The 18,529-nt window shown below is 38.2% G+C and overlaps 2 protein-coding genes and 1 pseudogene across 3 annotated transcripts; 2 read left to right on the forward strand and 1 right to left on the reverse strand.

The window, feature by feature from the left end:
- Positions 1-2,990: 2,990 nt before the first annotated feature.
- Positions 2,991-6,225, reverse strand: LOC120014078 (annotated as a pseudogene).
- LOC120014613 (ubiquitin domain-containing protein 2-like) lies at positions 6,109-9,675 on the forward strand. Of its 2 annotated transcripts, XM_038866616.1 has the most exons (5): positions 6,109-6,373; positions 7,596-7,718; positions 8,377-8,496; positions 8,634-8,699; positions 9,479-9,675. In XM_038866616.1, the coding sequence occupies exons 1-4, from the start codon at positions 6,337-6,339 to the stop codon at positions 8,687-8,689; spliced, it is 336 nt and encodes a 111-aa protein (XP_038722544.1). In that variant the 5' UTR covers positions 6,109-6,336; the 3' UTR covers positions 8,690-8,699; positions 9,479-9,675. The 2 variants fall into 2 exon arrangements, with proteins under 2 accessions (XP_038722544.1, XP_038722543.1); XM_038866615.1 differs by lacking the exon at positions 9,479-9,675 and having other exon boundaries at positions 8,634-8,947.
- Positions 9,676-11,842: 2,167 nt separating this feature from the next.
- LOC120014938 (protein STICHEL-like 3) lies at positions 11,843-18,421 on the forward strand. Its single transcript, XM_038867074.1, has 7 exons — positions 11,843-12,335; positions 12,452-15,035; positions 15,395-15,614; positions 15,903-16,466; positions 16,581-17,169; positions 17,417-17,480; positions 17,959-18,421. The coding sequence occupies exons 2-7, from the start codon at positions 12,963-12,965 to the stop codon at positions 18,049-18,051; spliced, it is 3,603 nt and encodes a 1,200-aa protein (XP_038723002.1). The 5' UTR covers positions 11,843-12,335; positions 12,452-12,962; the 3' UTR covers positions 18,052-18,421.
- The last annotated feature ends 108 nt before the right edge of the window (positions 18,422-18,529 follow it).

Consider the following 18,529-nt stretch of genomic DNA (forward strand, 5'->3'; position numbering starts at 1 on the left):
TATGTTCAAGTCAACAATGTCGATTCTTTGGCCATTGCGCGCATGTGCAATAAGATTAAATAGTTGGAATACATACTATTTGTCAATGCATGGATGGGAGGACCTCGGGAAGTTCTGTTTTGATATTGTTTTGGTTACTATTCATGAGCATTTGCATGTCTTCATGTTCATGATTTATGATTTAAGGCAGTGTATTTTTTTTCATCAAATACAAGGAATTGATCCATAACGTCTATATAATACAAATAATTTTGTGTTTTCTTTGTTTTTTATGGTAACCGAAAACGATCCCCATATAAAATTATTATATGAATATTCGATATGAGCCTAAACTCGAACCATCAAGCCAACTCGTATGGACCAATTACAAGGAATTAAACCATAACGTCTACATAACAAAAATAATTTGTTATCTTTATTTATTTTTTTTGTAATCGATAACGATACCATACAATTTTACGCTTTGAACATCTAATATGAGCTTAAACTCCGACTGTTAAGATTGCGCCCATCTTGTTTCCCACATGACGACATAGTAAGTTGGGTCAAAATTCAATGCGTGACCACAATAATATTGCTTCTAGTGAGAATCGAACTTGATCAAGACCTCCATAGTCAATACATTTTTTTAATAGGGCTACATGCGTATTGATAGAAATGATATATGAAGGATGCCCACTGCCTAGGTTGTATTCTTTCTGTTTAACTTTATTTTTCGTATCCACTAATATCTCAAATTCGGTGTAAATTTAATTTTCTTTAATAAATTATAGTTTGTTAATATTGTGATTTTTTTAAAAAAAATACTGTTGAGAAATATATTTCTCATTAGAATCGAACTTTAGACACACATATACCGAACCCAATTGATTGTCACCGAGCCACTCCTTGTTGATTGTTAATAGGGTGACTTGATCACTTGAAGTAACCAACTTAATTTATAGATGCGGAATACAACTTCAATCTCTTGTGTAAATAACATATTTGACATAGTATTAGTCAAACAAATCTTGATTAATTAAATAATAGTTTGATGTTATGATTCTAATTAATTAAATCTTGGATTCCAAGGTCATGAAACGTCGGTTAATCATGAATAGTTTATCATGACATGCTAAGGAAGTTAACAGTTAAGGGGAATATAGTCAACATCCCGCGTTCCGTTTACCTCTTTTGGTTCTAAGAACGAGGACATATGTAATAGGGCATATTGCTCATAATTTCGCTAGTTGGTACCTACTTAATACTTATTGTGATTAAACCTTATTAAAGCATTAACGTTATAAGTGTTTACGTGGTAGTTTCACAAATTAATAACACAACCTTTTAGAAAATCCCGGTCAAATACTACCACCCAATCTTGTTCGTTTTGAGTCAAAGGCCTACACAATTTTGTTTTTCTTGGTCCGTCGTCGTTGTTGGTTCTTAGGTTTACAAAACGAATTGGTTGTGTGAAATAGATTTTACTTTTGCTTATATATATGTCACTCGATTGAGTTATGTCAATACGTTAGTGAGATGAAGTCTTCAACACAATCATGCACCAAACCCACTAGTCAACACTAGAAGTACCAAACTCGAGTATTTCATACATAATACAAACATAACTACTCGTTGACATTAATGATATACATATACATATACATATACATAAATATGAAGAATGTTTCTAACCAACTTGAGTAGTTATACGTCCCACAAACATAAGAAATTTGAAATGGAGCCATGAAGCTGGATCTTTTCTATTATTTATTGAAAAATGAGTAGTAGTAGTAGTAGTAGTACGCGGGGGAACACAGGGCCGGTGAGGGCAGGCAAATGGAAACTTACAAAGCCAACAACCAAGATTAGGGGAAGGAGTAATGAATTGTATTACGCGCTAAGTATACGTACACAAGATTTGGACTTTCCTTTTTATGTCTCTTAATTGTTGTATTGCCTTTGGTGCATTGATTGCACAGACATCAGATATAATAAATTAATGGCACTCGCAATTTACAGATCTAAAAGGCTGGTTAATTGTACAATTTTACGTTAAAAGTCACATTCTCACCTGCCAAAACTGAGACTGAAAGATGGTTCCCCAATTTTGTTCCGGTTGCACTGCATTCAAAACACTCCTTTATGTGGAAAACCTTATCTCAATTGCCCATTTTAACTTAGATTTTTGGACCCACTACCTCTTATTCTTCTCCCTTACGGTTTTTGACTTCTAAATTATAATTTGCCTATTAGGAGCTGGCTTGAAATGTTATTAAGCTCAGCTGGGTCTGGGTTAATTAAGTATTGCCGCTATTACATGTGTTTTGGTAGTGCTAGGCAAGCTACATACTAACGCGTTTTTGGGACTAAAGGGTCCAAGAGAACAAATCCATGCGAACTACGGACTGGATTACCTTAGCTTCCATGCGGCGTTTCTACACACTTTATAGCATAAAATTTGAAATTAACTACACAAAGTCACAGACTAACATGACTCCAATCTCTCTCTCTCTCTCCAATTTCAAACCCTTTTGTTTTGACTAGGCCCATCCCTAACTTGGTCCCACGTCCTTTATATATAAATACACCAATTCTCACAACCAGACATCACCCACATTCCAGTGTTTTGCATCTCTCACTCCAACAACAAAACCCAAACTCCACATTCTCTGCTTTGCTCTACATTGTTATCTACCCTACATGGCTAGTGTAAGCGCAACTGCCATCGTTTTCATTTTTGTTTTGGCTTCATTTTGTTGTTCATCAATTGAAGGCCGGAAGCTTTTGAGTACTAAAGGGAACAACAACAATAGCAACAAGACAGTCTCTTCTGCGTTTTCAAGTTTGTTTCTTGCTTCCCTGCCTAAGGGTACGGTGCCAAAATCTTCTCCAAGCAAGAAGGGTCACGCCACTTCCGTTAGTGAACAACTGTTTGCTAGCATTCATCGCACTCTAGAGTCAGTTCCGAGCCCCGGTGCAGGCCATTAATTAACATGCACTTTTATGGGTTTTTTTTAATAATTATTCTTGCATGGTGGGTATTCATTGAATATTTGTACACACAAATGTACAGAGACCATAGACAATTACATGGGATTGGTTTTAATGTATCCATCCCTTCAAGAATGAAAATATTTTATATATGTTCCAACATTATTCTTCTGGAAAAAAAATAAGAAAAAAAGAGAGTTATGTTACATGTACCTAAACAGAAGTTACTGTTTTTTGCTACTTTTTTATCATTCTGCAGTGCATGTTTTAGATATGGGGAGATTTTTTTAACCATGCTGGGACAGCTCAGTAGATTTTTCTCTCATATGTCTCAAAGTACTGATATACGGTTGTAACTGCAAGTAAAATCCCTGTTCCAGATCCAATTGCTCCCAATAAATCTGCAACTACTACACCGACACAAATTCCTCCAAAGGCAGGTGCAGTTGGTATGCAGCAATTCAGCTTTTTCTGTATATTTGAATCACTGTGTCCAGAAATCGCCATTTGTTGTTCCTCATAACCTGTTATAATTTGACGAAATTGAGAATGATGAGGAGGTGAGAAGTATAAGTAGAAGTAGGTGAGAGAGGTGTAACCCAATCCACTTGAGATATTGTCCACGCCTTGGCCCAAGGCCCGTGTGTAGTAAAGTCTGCATTTATGGTGCCGACCCCGACCCCGCCCATCGGCGCTAGCCTTGTGCACAAGAGTGTACTTTTACTAGGCATTTTTTTTTACTAAAACAAAACTAGAGCAAGAAGCTATCCCACCCAGGGATCATACAAGCAGCAGAGACAAGAATAGTATCTCAATATACCTTGAGCTGCTTAGCCACGTCTCGAGCAGAAGAACCAGAGACTTCAATCCATGTTTTTGAAATAAGTGCACAGGCTGAAAGCATAAACACCAGATAGAATAGAACAGTGTATGGAAAGGATTGGCTGCCCTATCAGCCAAGCTGCAGCAAGACAAGACAAAACCAACCTCTTTAGAGACAGAAAGAAGAGGAAAAAAAACAGGAAGGAATGAGTTCTCAGATTATCCATTTAGAGATAACAGCTGAGCAAAGTATATTGCAAACAGAAAAAGAAAGGCAATTACCCGCAGGAAGAGAGACAAGGCAAGCACTAAGCAAGACCACCAACTGGAATAAACTGGCCAACTGAGTAATCAGATTTCTTCCACTGGCCCAGCAGAATAGTGATGAAATTTCCACCATATCTCCTGTATTGAAACTGCCCATAAATAGGTAGCATTATGATCCTGTCGAAACAAAAAGAAAACTGAAGCTTCCAACAACTGCATAAGAGAATTTGAGTACCTGGGAAATAACGTAAAGATTCGAAACAAGTGCAGACTGGAGAATGACAGGCATGTTGGAGGTATAAAACAACTTGATTGGATATTAGCCCTGTTGTCCACAAGCATTCTTTGATCTCACAGGTAAAACCACAAAAAAACCTTGGAAGTAGTTGACAATAAGGAAGATCAATACTGTATCCACTAGCCAGCAAATTAGTAATATTTGGAAAATTCTGTCAATAGAAAACCTCTTGAAGTGCACACACGGACTTTGTCTATCCTAGTGATCACAAGTTGGACTAAAGTAATCACAGCACCTTCAAATTCGGGTCTGCAGTCAGTGTTGATAGTTGTTGCGCTTAAAGCTTTCCAGATAACACTTTCTCTGCATGTAAAAATGGGGGAACGATTACGATTAGAGTACCTCGAAGAATGTAATAATGGGAAATTGCAATTGTTTAATGCATCATTCTGATTTGTGTTCATTTGATTCTACACACACTCACACACAAATAGAGGAAAGAACAACGCTGGGAGGGGAGAACATTACCAGATATTGGTAGCTATGAACAGTGACATCCAGAACCCAAGCCATATCCCTTTCGCAGAAAGCCAGAAACTCATCAAGGTATACAATAATTATTCCAGCAAATATAAGTTGAAGAAAAATAAGAATATCATTGCCAACACCAAGTTGACTGACACTACCATATATGCCAGAGAGCACATATGCACAGCTTCACCCACAGCAATCAAGAAGCACAACAGTTTTTTACTCCATTTCTACAGAAAGGCATCACGATGAATTAAAAAAATGCGGAAGCAACAAAAACTGGTTTGAAACATCCAAAGTTATTCCATGCAGTAAATGTGCAGGGAACTTAATTTTGAATGTCCTTATCAGAGATAAATATTAGCAATTGTGATAGTGTACGTGTAGCATAACAATTTAGCCAGAAGTATATGGGATGCATCTTAGGAATTAAGTATACTTCCAAGTGATTATAGAATCAATTTAATTCCATTATCGTTTATGGTTTCACGAGAATCATAAACGAAAAATTGCAAGGGAAATAACGTAAACTAAATACAAGAAATCAAAACCCTAAGCTCCTATTGGTTGCCGAGAAAACAAAACAAATGAAATTACAAGAACAAAATTTAAAAATGGGGAAAAAAAATCATTCATAATTTCGGACCTTAAACCCTAATACCTCTACACAGTTGCCTTTGACGGGTTCAATTTGTTTTTGTACTGCTATTCATGATGATCCACAAAACACTGACAAACAACTAAAATGAGATTGCAGTCCTATTATGATTTACTTATTCAATGAACCATACTTCCGCTGATGAAAATGTACAGTCTGAGAAGAGTTACCTGAGCACGACTTGGTGGCGAAGATTTTGAGGGGGAGAGAGAACCAATACACTAATCAAGTTAAGTCATACATATCGCCGGCGAATCTGAAGATATTCATGGTTGCAGCGATTCGATAATGGGAGAGACATTTTTGGCGTAAATTTGCGCCCTAGATTTCAGAGGGAGAGAGATGAAGCAACAGCTCGGTACTGGTCCTGCTAGTGCCACGTGAGCAGTGTGCAAGAAAGGAGGAGATGACGACATGGCACAGCGAACGGCTCTCTTGCCTCCACCCGGAGCGTAAAGGAAGGGTTTTTAATAAAACGGGGGCCGCTCTGTTTCGAGTTTTGACAAATCTAAAACGGTGTCGTTTGCTTTTTTTAAACATTTATTCTCTATTAAAAATGTCGTTTCATTGACGTTGACGTGGCCAATAAAGCGACATCCCACCGCGGCCCTCGAAGAAAAAGAAAAAATTGATTTGATGGAGAGGAGAGGGTGGACTTGATAGAAGGTTTCGAAGTTGCCCGTTCACCAAGAATCCTAGCCCGAGCAGGAGACCATTTGATACAATCTACTTTCATGGCTGTTGATTAGCGGCGGAACTGCAAGGAGCCTTTTGTTCGGTTCGGATAAATACGACTTACATCAAGCTGAATCCATCTCCCACTTATAGTCGGTCACCATTCGCTGAGATGGGTTGTGGAGGATCCTCTCTCGCCGACGGAGATGGTACTCCCCTTTTTTCTTGTAAAATTGTCTCATTCTGTTTTGTAGTCAGTTAAACTGCTTCTAAAGAACTCTATTGATCTTGATTACTTGTTATCTTCAGCAACAGCTACATTGATTGTCAATGATATTGTTGCAGATTTTAATCCATGATGATAATTCTGTTTGGTTTTAGGTTAATTATTTAAATGGGTTCTCTTAGTTTGCTGCGTAATTTGGTTCTTTTGTTTTCTACTCGTAAATATGGTTCCAGGGTGGCTGATTTGTTAAGAGTTAAAATTTTGAGGTTTGATATCCCAATTTGTACCGCTGATTGATTTTCTGGATGGTTGAAGGGGGCTTGTTAGAGACCTTTCATGCAATTAGATGGGAATTTGGGAAAGCTTTGATAATGATTTAGACTGTGTTTGGATTGAGGGATTTGGAGGGAAGAGACTGAGAAGTTTCAAGAAATTCTTTTTTTCTTCCAATGTTGTTGGCTTAAAGCTAAAAGGAATTTAACATTGAAGGTCTTACAATTCACACAGAATTGAATTACTTGAGTAAAAGATATCCAAAAAGGCAAAAATGATTGGGATTCATAAAATATTCCCTGCTGATGACTGAGAACTGTGGAATTACCATATGAAGGGTTTGCTTTATCATCTCTCCTTTGGTTTCTATTGGCCTCCCGCCTCTAACATATTTCTACTCGTGTTGGTTCCTCATATCTGCCATCTTAATGTGCCTTTTTTTCCTGCGTTGTAAGACGGTAATACAGAGTTCTTGCCAAACATGTTCTAAATCCATGGGCAGAGGTTTCGGCATTTGGGAATTCTTGTAAGTATTCATTGGCCCATTAACATACATCATGAGTTTTTCACTGTCTACATCCTTCAAGTACATTAGGTCCGTTCAGTGGCCTGAATCAGCAAACACCTCGCTCAAACACAAAAAAAAAAAAAAAAAAAAAGTGCATGTGTAAGGGTTACAGACACTACTTTTTTTTCTCCCCATTTTGATCACTTGGGTTAATAGATGCTTTATGGAGGCCGATGTTTCTAGTCTCTAGAATAACTAATTTAATGAAGCATAGGAACTGGATTTACTGAATGTGCTGCTCTATATTCAAGATATAGCTATATGAATTTCACATACGCTAAAACTCATAACTTCTGGCTTATACTGGCAAATGCTTTATTAATAGACTCTTGGTGCATTCACTTTGCTGCTTATATGCTTACAGGGAGTCCTAAGAAAATCCAGAAGCCAAAACCCTGGAAGCATCCTCAGCCAATTACAAGGACACAACTCATGAAGATGCGCGATGAGTTTTGGGATACTGCTCCTCACTATGGCGGGCGGACAGGTATTTTTTTGACATCTTTTCCACTATAAATAGTATTTTTGGGTTAGTTTTCCCTTCATATGTTGTTTTATGGACTTGATTGAGACTAACAGCAGTGTTCGCCCATTGAACTGGAGTCCTGCCTTGTTTACTCATCATGTATGTGATTTAGTCTGGATATGGATGCACATTTCCTGTGAGTATGAATATGAGAATGAAAGCTCAAACTAACCATATGGTTACCAGTGCAAAGTACTTTGTGTTGAGGGTTTATGCTCATATCTTTTATTCTCTGGTTCTTAAATGAACTTAGTAGTTCCTTAAAAAAATGAGAAGTTGAAAAGGGTATGATGGAGTAAACATATGTTCATATGTATGTGCTTGTATCATTTGTTTAATACAACAGGGGATTCACATTTCACTTGTAATGTTTTTCTCTCAAGTATAGAAAATAGGACTTTTTAGTTTAATATTGGCTTGAAGTTGCTTACTCACTTCTTATTGTTTATTTGTTGATTGTGAAATCTTGCCAAATGTTAAGCAACTTATTAGTTCATGGAGATAAACTGATGCTAGTGATATGTAGGCTGTAACTATTTGTTATCCTAGGACTATTTTAAGAAGTTAACAATACCAAGGATATAAAGAACATTTCTGAAAGTATGTTTGCCTTTATCAGAGATATGGGATGCACTTAGAGCTGCTGCTGAAGCTGATTTAGATCTTGCACAAGCAATAGTGGATAGTGCTGGTGTCATTGTTCGGAGTGATGACTTGACACTTTGCTATGATGAGAGAGGTGCCAATTGCCAAATCAATATCTCTACTTCTTCACCTCTTCCGTCTCTACTTTATCTATGTTCGCATCTTTTTGCATGAATTGAATTCTGCGTAGACAATTTTCAGCCTCTTAAGCTTATTAAATTACTATTGCAGGTGCGAAGTATGAACTACCAAAATACGTCTTAAGTGAGCCAACCAATTTGATTTGAGATGATGGAGATAGGGATTAAAGTAAGAAATACAACTTGTTTTCCCTTTTGGTTCCAAACTCCAATGCATCCTGGTTGAATTCATCTTGGTAGATAAGCCATTAGGCCCATTACTTTGATATAACAATAGACGTTCCAGAGCAGAATCCGACTGATATTTGGAAATATTATGTAGTATGAGAATTCTTGCAGCCAAAAGTGTGGTGTTTAAAAATTATGTAAAGTTGCACTTACTTACCAAAAAAGTTTTGTAGTCCACTTCTATTGGGGACCAATATCCACACCTCTGCTGGGCAAATGTGATGGGCTTGTGCTATTTTGGGCTGTCAGGTTAGGAGTGCAAATTGCTGTGAAGGTTCACTTGGGCACGTGAGGGACTAATCACCATAAACTTACTGCTTTTTTTTTTTTTTTTTTCTTCAAGATTAGAGATTCCATTAGGAAAGAAAAGAGAGGCTCAGATACTGGAACACAAATTCAAGATGTTGTCCCTCCGGAACTAGACACACCAATAGCTTTTTCAATGCAAGAAATGATGCCCACCACCTTCTTGAACTATATAGGTCTAATTAATCTAATCGAGCCTGGAATCCTTTTTTTACTGAAAAGTGATTAGGGCCATGCCAATCAAAGATTTGGGCACTATTTAACTTTTTTTACTCCTTAACACATCATATCTTTTATCTTCTTGTCCATATCTAGTATAAATAATATGGTTGAATGCGCTTTCTTTATGAGCCGCAATCTTCTTCTTTGAATGTTTTGCCCTTGTTTTTTTGGGGTTCACAGGCAGGGCAGACTGGCAGTTGATCAATTATTGAACAAAAAATGTGAGCGCCAGTTGGATTCAATTTATAGCACCGTTTTAAAAAGAGGAAGTGTGTATGGACTTTCATGCTTTTATCTTCTTGAATAAATGTTGTTTTTCCAACTGTTTTTAGTTAACTAATGAATTAGTTCACGATTCAAGTTGCTTTTTTGCCGCACATTTAGTTACCCAATTTTCTGATTTTGCATGTGATATCCATGAAAGAAAAAAAAGGAGAAATCTTTCATGAAATTATGGTCATGGATTTTTATTCTATAGTATGAGACTGACTGGATCTTCAATCCAAAGACAGAGTGATTAATTGTATGTGGTTTGAGGGGGAGTGAAACCAAACTCTTTCCTTGGTGTTTTTCTACTTGGCTCATCTATATCCTGTTGTCTACTAACCTAACCTTTGACTTGTCTTTGTATGACAAATGTGACATGCTACCTTTGATTGCAACTTTTCCTTCACTTTCGATATTATATATACATATATATATATATATATATATATATATATATGTACAAATGTCTTTGGCTAATACCCTAGTAGAGTAGGAAATTAAATGAATTTCCAAGTACTAATTTGTTGTTTTTTTTTTTTAACTTTTGTCATTTGTCTTGTATCATCTACTTATTTCTTTCATGTCTAGTGCTCCTTCCCACCCAGCTCATTATATGTATTGTACTTGTGGCTTCCCTTTCAAAGCTAGTCCCCGCCAACCATGTGAGTGTTATCAAATCTGAATTCTTGTCAAGGACCTTGTAATTTGGTCAAGAACTGTATTAGTTTATTAAGAGTGAGTTCTATGTACAGAGGGAGAACAGATGTATTGGTGCACTAGACACCAAAAATTGTGTAGGGTCTTAGTTATATAATTGCTGATGAGAATCCAAGAAGATCCACATGGATTGACCAGCAAGATATATATATATAATATCCATCCCCCATCACATATAATTTTATATCCAGTTGTTACCTGTAAACCGATGTTGGGTACTGCAAATTAAATTAAAGCACCTTGATTTGAGCATCTTAATATAAGTTTAGATGAAAATTCATAAAATTAATACTTGTTTTGCTAACCAAGTTCGCCCTACATGTCAATTGGGTTAAAGCTCAGTGTAAAAAATAGTGAAGTTAGTTTAGAATCGAATTCGCGATCTCGGATGAAATTTTTTACGTACTAAGTCTAGAGAAATAATCAACTAAATTATCATCAAATGATTCCTGAAAATTAAACACACATCATACAATTCAATTGTAGGTTTGGGTGTGGGCATCCCACCATGTGGTGTAGTAATGGGAAGTCATTCTGTGTAGGGAATTTTGTTTGGCTCTTGTGCCCCACATGAACTCCATATTATCCTAAGCACACAAAGCTTGGATGTTTAATTATTGGGATAAGATTACTAGTCCATAATTAGGGTTAATTAATTTCAGAAATTACATATTAGGGTTGGGTTTCATTAGTTTTCAGAGGTATCAGAATGAAGCCATGAGAGTTTACTATACTTGTGTAAGATGGCCTGGGCAAGAGCATCTCAAGCATCATCATGATCAGAAGCATCGTTTGCAGAGGCAAGTCATGATTCCTCCGCTGAAAACTGGCACACGTGGCCCTGAACTCAACTGATATTCTGATTGGTAGTAACTCTGCTTACACAGTAACAGATGCCATCATCTTCTACTTTTTTTAAAAAATTTTTTTTATTAGCAGATACAGCCAAACAGCCAATGATGTTATCACCATTAGGAAACCTGTAATCTATTGGATCTAAAATAGGAGGTTTGATTTCTCTTCCTATATTTGAATTAAAAATGCTGGGATAGACGCATAAGATTTCATATGGATTATGTGAGACATATGAGACTCATGATTTTCACATAAATCATGTACGGTTACTTTAGCGTTGTCCATCTTAACATTCGAAAAATTATAAAGATCCCAATAATTTGGTATCCCAGATATTCTAGTTACTGAGATGAATTGAACGCACAATATTCAAGTGAATTGATGAGCAAAACATGTGCCACATGATTATATGATGCACATAAAAATTATGTGCGTATAACTTAACAGCTGTGATAACTGAACTACCAATTGTCAATAATTGTGATAACTAAGATACCAATTACTTATATTCGTATCATGTGCGTAATAATTGTTATAACTGAGATATCAACTGTTGATATTCGTATCATTATTATTATGCGTTTGGGATAGCGGAGAGAAAAAACACCGGAATCACCAACCTATATATATAAGATAGATTGTCCCAGATGTTGAGAGTTGAGAGTTGAGAGTTGAGACTGGGATACAGGGATATATGGTACTACTATAAAACGGCTATCTCAACAGAACGGACCATTCTGGTCATATCAGATATGGGGTCCCCAGTCAAAATCCCTATTTTTTTCTTAATTTTTAAATTTCATTTGCATTTCTCGACAAGAAAATAATAAGTCTCCCCTGCAGCAGGATTGCTAGAAATAATTTTTGAAATTTCTGAGCCAGTTTTGCAGTGCATGCGCAAACAAACAAACAAACGGACACACCGCCTTAGTGCAGATGTGTTCTGTTCCGGGAGTACTCTGTCTCTGTAACAGATCTCGTTTTCACTCACAAGTCCTGACCTTTCTTTCTCACTTACTAAAAAACTTCGCACTTTCAATTTCTCTCTCTCTAACTGGCTGAGTTACTCTCCTTGTGTGTTGTATGAAAGAAACCCATCAATCCTCTCGAAGTGCAAGTGAAAGTTTGGGCAGTGAGAGATCTGGGAAGCCTTAATAATCGAAGCGGCTGGTTTTTTGGCTTTTGGGGGATCTTTCAGGTGAATGGACTGTTCTGTTACTTCGCTTTTGTAGTCCCCGTTTGATTTCTTGATGTGACTTCATGTTCTTTCACTCTCAAGCTTCTTTACTCTTTGTCCTGATTATCATCTTTCAGGACGGGTCCTTCTTAGGCTGCTTCTTTTATGTGATTTGCTCTTTGAAGCTGAATGGATTTGTTCTTTTTAGCTCATGCACTGAAGGCGTACCATTGGAGAGTAGCATTTGCTCTGAATTCGGTTTTTTCCTTTCCTATTCAGTTTTGCTTTTTTGGGTTTCTGCCATTGATGACTTCTTGTTAAGTAGAGTATGTTTTTCATGCACCTTTGCTTGAGCGATAAAGTGAAAAACTTTGGGGAAATTTGGCAAGTTTGTGGTACTTTCATTGCAAACGGAGTTCTTGCCTTTAAACATGATTATTTCATTGCAAATTTGGCAATTTTGTTTTTGATTGTTTGGATTTTTGGTATTTTAACAACTGGGGTTGTGAGGAAATCTTTACTGCTCTTTAAAAGCCATAATTGTGAAAGATTTGGGGGTGGTTACTGCTCGAAGAAAATGCGATACAGTTTCATTCATTCCAGCAATAGGGAAGAGATTCTGCTATCGGATGCATTAATATTCTGATCATGACCAAGGCTGTGAGGGATAGGATACTCAAGGATGCCAATGGTGATATCAGTGATCATCTGCGCAACCATATTCACTTGACTAACTGTATTCACTTGAAGAACCATATGCACAAGCAAAGTCCTATATTAGCTGATAGGGCCCTCACGAGGGACCTTATTGTCCTTCAGAGGTCTCGATCCCTCCGGGATCCTTCTGCTAGTCCTCCCTCGTGGCATTCACCTTCTGTTTTGGATTTACTCCCCAAGATAGGTGAGAAACGTTCAATAATTCGAGAGGGGAGAAGGTCAGTTGGGAATGAGCAGCGGATGGAAGGTAGGAGGTTATCTGGAAGTTCACCACCCTTAGCAAATGTTGCACCATCAAAAGTAGCTCCAGATGAGGACAGTGACGGCAATGATGGGGTAGCAGCCGTCAGTGAGAGGAGTGGGAAGAGTGGAGTTCGGGATGCAAGAAAAGTTAGGAGGGAAGAATCTGGAAGAAAGAGCAGTCGGACTGATCTTTTGGGTGGCGATGAGGATGCTTTAAGAGACCAAGAGGGTTATAGTTTAGCTCATGATGTTGTTTCTCGGGGTTCTCAATCTAAAGGTAGAATGAATAGACAAAAGGGGAAGCATAGTCAAGAAGTTCCTTTAAAGACCCTTTCCGATCAATTGAATGATATTCCGGTTGATAGTGATGATTTAGCATCTTCTAAAATACATCGGAATGGAAGATATTCTAGACAAGAGAAAGCTGGTGAGGAACGTGAAGCCAGCATCCATGGTCAATCAGCTGGATTAAATAAGGGGAAAAGACGGAAGTTTCAAGGGGCCAGAAGAGCTCGTGCTGCTCCCCCGTCAAGAGATGTTGGTGCACATAGCGAAATGTCTGTTGCTTCTAATTCATTTACACAAGGTTCAGTGCATCCAAAACATCACATGGAGGTTGCGGATGACTATGGCGACCAAAGCGTCACAAGGGCTCCTAAGAATGGCTGTGGAATACCATGGAATTGGTCTAGAATTCATCATAGGGGTAAAACGATCCTTGACATTGCAGGAAGGAGTTTGTCTTGCGGTCTTGCAGATTCCGGATTAAGGAAAGGTGGTATGGCTCCTCGTGGGAGAGATATTAGTGGGATGCCTGTGGCTTCAGATCATTCAAGTTCATCTAATAAGTCAGATGCAGAGGCATTGCCTCTACTTGTTGAGGCATCTGCATCTCAGGGAAGTACTGATAATGTTCATTGGGCACACGATTATTCTGGGGAATTAGGAATTTTTGCTGATCATTTGTTGAAGCATGATGTTGATTCAGACCTCGCTTCTGAGGCTAGATCTGGTGACCAACAAAAACTTCGGGGAAGTCGCCATGGCAGGCACCAAAATCTGACACAAAAATACATGCCGAGAACATTCAGAGATCTGGTTGGGCAGAATTTGGTGGCACAAGCGCTGTCTAATGCTGTAATTAAAGGGAAGGTAGGGTTGCTGTATGTTTTTTATGGACCACATGGCACAGGGAAAACCTCTTGCGCTCGTATATTTGCCAGAGCCTTGAATTGTCACTCTTTAGAGGATCCAAAACCTTGTGGCTTTTGCGATTCTTGCATTGCACATGACATGGGCAAGAGCCGAAATATAAGGGAAGTCGGGCCAGTCGGTAATTTTGATTTTGAGAGCATTATGCATCTGCTTGACAAAGTGAGCAGATCCCATCTGCCATCAAAGTACAGAGTTTTCATTTTTGATGACTGTAATAGTCTGTCCCCTGAATGCTGGAGTGCCATAATGAAGGTCATTGATCGATCTCCCCGACGCCTGGTTTTTGTGCTTGTCTGCTCTAGCCTTGATGTTTTGCCTCATACAATCATATCCAGGTGCCAGAAATTCCTTTTTCCAAAGCTGAAGGATGCAGATATTATCTATACTCTGCAGTGGATCGCATCAAAGGAAGATATAGAAATTGATAAAGAAGCACTTAAGCTCATTGCATCACGATCAGATGGATCGCTTAGGGATGCTGAGATGACTCTTGAGCAACTGAGCTTGCTCGGGCAGACAATATCTGTTCCTCTGGTTCAGGAAATGGTGAGTTATTTATTATTTACTGTGATTTGCTAGTTGCTATAACTTGTTTCAACGTTAAAATTGCGAGACTTATGGCTCGAAAAAGATGATGTTCAAAAGTTCTACCATGTCCGTTGGATGTTTTTTGATCTCTTGAGCAATTGCAAGGGCGTGATGTAGTCGTACGGTACTAATTACTGTCAGTGCAGCGTAATTCTGAAAGCAATTCTTTCTCATATGTAGCTTTAGAACATTTGCTTTGGCTTGTTTGTAGCTTCGGAAATACCCGATCAGGCTTCCTCTTTTAGGGTTCAGTTAGGCCTATCTGAGGCTGCCTTTTTGCATGAGTTGCTCTAATATACATGAATCGTTTTTCACAGGTTGGACTCATTTCTGATGAAAAATTGGTAGATCTTCTTGATTTAGCATTGTCCGCAGACACAGTACATACTGTGAAGAATTTGAGAGTGGTAATGGAAACTGGCGTGGAGCCTTTAGCTTTGATGTCGCAGCTTGCTACAGTTATAACTGATATACTCGCTGGTAGCTATGATTTGACAAAAGAAAGGCACAAGAGGAAGTTTTTCCGGAGGCAACCTTGTGAGTCCAATGATTTGTTTCTCTGTTATATTTTTTATTAATAACTAATATTTTGTCCATTAAACTTAAAGGTTTGGACTTGATTGTAGGATCCCTTCCAAAAGAATATGCATAATTTTTGTAATCCCATTTTTCTATTGTCCAACTTCTTATTTTTGAGGATCTCTGAACTGTTGCAGTGTTATCGTTATCGCCTATCTGCCGTTATTATTATACATATGCATTCATATATCTGGATGTATATTTTTTAATTTTCAGTTACTGACAATACAACTTTGTTGGTTCCAGTGTCCAAAGAAGACATGGAAAAACTGCGCCAAGCTTTAAAAACTTTATCTGAGGCTGAAAAGCAACTGAGGATATCAAATGACAAACTAACATGGCTAACAGCTGCATTGCTTCAACTTGCTCCTGATCAGCAGTATATGTTACCTAGTTCTTCTGCAGATACTAGTCTTAATCAGAGTCCCTTTGCTCTAAATAATGCTGGTGGAAGAGGTATGGCCAGAAGAGGTGGCGAGCATTCTGAGATGCCCGGCAACGAGAGGGGCTTGTCAGCAAATGTTAGATTGGAAAATTATAAAGCTGGAGGTTCCGGTGATGCTGTTGATAATAGTATGATGACAGGTATTCCCATAGATAGGAAAAGACATGCTGGGCCAAAATTAGTTCCTCAGCGGACATTGGCACTCACTTCTGATATGTTTAAAGTGAGTGATAGACATATTCCAAGCAAAAGTTCTGAGGCAATTGAAGAAATTTGGTTGGAGGTGCTTGGGATGATACAAATTAGTAGCGTAAGACATTTCCTGTACCAACAAGGAAAGCTGCTTTCTGTCAGTTTTGGTGCAGGTACATTATTTTCATTTAAATTCTCTACGATTAGTTGGTAAGAACATGCATTTTGAAAGATTTTTCTTAGTATCAGACCGTAGTCTCTGACCAGATTTATGTTTGTTGTTGTAGCTCCAACTGTGCAGCTGATGTTCAGCTCGTATTTGACCAAGTCAAAAGGAGAGGAGTTTCGAGATCACATTTTACATGCATTTGAGTCTGTTCTTGGAGGTCCAGTGACAATTGAAATCCGATATGATTCAAGGAAAGACACAAGTCCAGGTCATCTGCCGCAGACATTATCAACCTCTAAGGATGGCTTAACTCAGATGCCTACAGCAAGACATTATGATACTACCCAAAGGGTTCCTAGGAATGAGGAAGTTAATGGGTTTGGCAACGAAGCCCAACTCCTGCATTCAGAATCTCATGAAATGGGAAGGAATGAAATAGTCGAAGTTCCCACTTCCCCTAGGGAATTTGAAGTTGCTGATGGTAATGGTACACGGATGGGAGAGGCAGGGCCTTCAAACAAGATATCAACAACGTCTTCTATCTCAGGTAGAAGGAAACTTGGGGAACAGAGTCAGAGCCAGAGCATTGTGAGAAGCAAGGTGTCCCTTGCTCATGTGATTCAGCAGGCCGAAGGATGTTCGCAGAGAAGTAGTTGGTCAACACGCAAGGCAGTTTCCATTGCTGAAAAGCTTGAACAAGAGAATCTGTATGTATCTGACTTGATACGCTTTTCCTTGCAACTTTTGGTTGGAGTTGAATACACTGAATTTTTAAAGAAAAACAATGCTTATCTAAATTGGATTTAAAACTGAAAGAGATTGGAAAATTCAATTAAAAGGACTACTGGTTTTCAATTGGATGTCATGCCAAATGTAGTTTACTTTCAAAGAGTAGTGTAACTCTTTAGTCTGTTGGTACACTTGAACTTCCTTTCACATGCTGAAAATTTATAGGAGACTGGAACCAAGTTCTAAAAGCTTGCTGTGCTGGAAGGCGTCTAGAGTTACTCGTCGGAAGGTAATTGCTAATTCAGATTATCATTTGATGGCCTTTCTCGGGTCCACTTTTCGTGCTGTGGAATTAATGTAGGACTCGGTGGTGACTTTTATTTCCATCGTTTGTTCAGAGTATTGAAGTTTTCTGGTTAGGCATTGTGATTAATGTAGGAGTCACTTCTGTAACAGTAATAATGATGATAGGTAAACTAGTTTGCATCCTGATTCTATTTTATTCAACTAGAAATTCTAAATAGATTACGAACAATGGTTGTTGCCCAAATAAACCCTTAACTTGTTTGCTTCCATACCCCCTCCTCCCTCCCTGAACAACCGTAAACCTTACGTTACTGAATTGGCCATCTTTGATGTTCATTTAAAATTGTTGTCTTGATACTGGTACTAGTCTATTATTATGGTTTGATTGCGAGTAAAAACATTCGTTTATGTTTCATGGATCCAGTTTGAAGACATTGGTTTGTATATATTTGTATTTGCAGCTTTCTCGTTTGAAAATTAGGACAAGAAAGCCACATTCATTGCTGAAGCTGGTCTCCTGTGGGAAGTGTATCTCATCCCGATCTCCACGGTAGACAGACAAGCGAGTGAAAGTTTAATATTTCGGCCGGCCTGCTGGCTGGCTGGCTGGCTCGGGTGGTTGAGTGGTATGACTTGGTTTGTTATAGTAATTGGTGTAATTAGCAAATTTTCTCGTGGTTTAGAAAGTCTGTTCTGTTCTCTCTTTCAAATTTCTTTACCCTGAATAAATGGTATGATCTCTGATGAGAAACGTAGGAAACAAGTTTAGGGTTGTAGGTCCATGAACATTTTTCTTTCTTGTATTAATGCAAATCATTCATTTTTCTGGCATTACAGTCTGGGTCTTTCGTCTCCATTGTAGTCTGAACATATATTTATGTACCATAAAACGTTGAACAAGACCATGGAAAGTCACATTTCCAACTCCGTGGTCGGTCTGGCTGGAATGCAGAAAGTGATGGGATTCAACGGATTCCTTCCTTCTGGGTTTTTCTTTTTTTCTACTTTACAGAAAGCTAGACTTTTGTTTTG

Source organism: Tripterygium wilfordii, chromosome 14 (assembly GCF_013401445.1).
Source record: "Tripterygium wilfordii isolate XIE 37 chromosome 14, ASM1340144v1, whole genome shotgun sequence".
Classification (NCBI taxonomy): Eukaryota; Viridiplantae; Streptophyta; class Magnoliopsida; order Celastrales; family Celastraceae; genus Tripterygium; species Tripterygium wilfordii.